A 2324-nucleotide genomic window follows, 5' to 3' on the forward strand; every position below is an offset into this window, starting at 1 on the left:
ACTTTAAGGAAAGATTTCCATTTACAACTTCACATTAACTCATATAAAAATAACTTGACCCTACACAAAATGTCCTTTTAGCAACATTCAAAGAAATTAACTGGTACAATTTCCAATGTGGCAGAGGTACTGAAGCAAAAAAACAAACAAAAAAAAAACCCCAAAAACAAAACAAAACAAAAACACACCCACAGAAAGGCAAGTTGTGACAAAAGTATGCATTAATTTTCTGGACAGTATCTTCTCCCAAATTAAATGACACTGTATAAAAATTTGCTGGAAAAATATTACAAAACTGAGCCCTGTACATTTACACTCGAGTCCAAGCCATTCTGAACATGGCGGGAACCCACAGTTCGGTTACCTTTCCCACTCACTGCTTTCTCCTCTTGAGGGTCATGATTGGAGTCTGTGTCATTTGAGTGGTGTGTGAGAGAGTTTTCACTGCCCGTGGGAGAGTCTACACTTTCATACCCCACACTGAGTTGGTTTACGTAACCACTACCTCCTCTGCCAGTTCTCTCCTCTGAGCTGTTGGAGGCCTTATTACCATTCCCTGGAGAAGAAGGAAAGCCATCCTCAGTTGTGTTCCCCTCCCTGTGAAATCCAGACCCAGACGTCCTCTGACGGGAGGAGCTGCCATTACTTGGTCCATTTGCCAGACGACTGCAGTCTTTACTTGTGGCCTCCGCCTGTTCTACAGGTTCAGAAGATGTAGTCCTGCTGGTGCTTGGGGCCGAGACTTGAGACTGCTGCTGTTGGTACTGAGCCAACTGCTGGCGAGTCTCCTTCAGTTGCTGCTGAAGAACTAAAATGGTGCTCTGCATACCCTCTACTTCTTCATCAAGTTGAATGATGAAGTCATTCAGTTCTGTGCAAAGGAGAGTCAAATCTACTTTAATATGTTGTTAATGCTTCCTAAGTGAACAAGTACAATTCTAAAACCACAATAATATATTTTAAGTTTTTACTTGGAATTTTAAGTCATTTAGGAATGAGTTTTTTTTGGGGGGTTCAGATGCTTCAACATCAACTTGAAAAGACTTAAAATTGATTCAAAGATGGACCTAGTGGCACACACCTGTAATCCCAGCACTTGGGAGGCTGAGGCAGGATCCATCACAGAGTTCGAGGCTAGCCTGGACTACATAGTAAGTCCAGCCTGAACTATGTAGCGTGAGACCCTGTCTCTAAAACAAAACAAAGATTCAACTCATTCTTTTACATACAAGTGATTACAGCCTAGGAAATCTGATCCATGTTGTACCTGTGGCCAATCCCATTACTACGTACCTTCTTAGCCAGTGTCTTAGCTCCACAGCATGTTCAGCCCTTAGGATACTGTGGTCCTCTACTCTAACCTTCCAAAGAGGCCTATAATCTAACAAAAAACTGTTGCACACACAAAATTCACATAAAATAATTTTTGAAGATTCTACATAAAACCTCCTACTGAACATGTTTACAAGTAGTTAAGAGCTAAGAACTTTCACTTTGAAAAAGCAGTTTTAAAGATATTACTGATTTTCTTTAAAATTAATTATACTACTTTAGTATTTTTGTTTTTTTGAGACAGGGTCTCAACTATGTAGTTGACCTGGAACTCAGTATGCAGTCCAAGCTGGTCTTGAACTCAGTGATCCTCCTGCTTCAGCCTCCAGAGTGCTGGGATTACAGGCATGCACCACCACACTAATACTACTTTAGTATTAGTATTTGCAAAGTACTAATTCTCAGCTTACATTTTCATTTTTTTTTTTTAATGTAGCAAGTAGCTGCATTTATTGAAGATCATAGGGCAGTAACAGGCAGTAAAAGGAGTGAAGAGAAAATGAGCAAAAAATGGACTCCATGAAGGGGAAAAAAGGCTAAATTTTCAGTGTGGGTTTATTTCTTCATATTAATTAATCTTCACAAACAGAAAAAACAGCATAGATGCAGATATACTTGCCCCAAGAAGAAAAGTTTGGTTGCCTCAGCAAATATAAATATTAAATCTTTTATTCACTCAACAGGACCTTAGTTAGTACAATCAATTACATTATTTTCAGATCACTGCAAATTACCAAACGTTTCCAAGATTTATACTTAATGGTTGAAGATATACAGTGGTACCTCAGTTCAGGAACTTGTTTGCATCGGGTGACAAACACAACTGCAGCCATCTTTTTCCCACACAAATACAACGTGGCCATCTTTTCCAAAATTGTAGAATAAATTAAGTTCATGAACGGAGGTACCACTGTACACCCTTTTTAAAGCACCACTGTGTGTGTGTGTGTATATATATATATATATTTTTTTTTTTTTGAGACATGGGCTTA

General features: G+C 38.9%; 1 protein-coding gene across 1 annotated transcript; it reads right to left on the bottom strand.

The window, feature by feature from the left end:
- Positions 1-6: 6 nt before the first annotated feature.
- LOC104863806 (pre-mRNA-splicing regulator WTAP-like) lies at positions 7-1117 on the bottom strand. Its single transcript, XM_019207828.2, has one exon. It carries the CDS (start codon positions 825-827, stop codon positions 288-290), a length of 540 nt encoding a protein of 179 aa, XP_019063373.1. The 5' UTR covers positions 828-1117; the 3' UTR covers positions 7-287.
- Between the last annotated feature and the right edge of the window lie 1207 nt (positions 1118-2324).

This window comes from Fukomys damarensis, unplaced genomic scaffold (assembly GCF_012274545.1).
Source record: "Fukomys damarensis isolate Sample0158 unplaced genomic scaffold, DMR_v1.0_HiC HiC_scaffold_57683, whole genome shotgun sequence".
Taxonomy (NCBI): domain Eukaryota; kingdom Metazoa; phylum Chordata; class Mammalia; order Rodentia; family Bathyergidae; genus Fukomys; species Fukomys damarensis.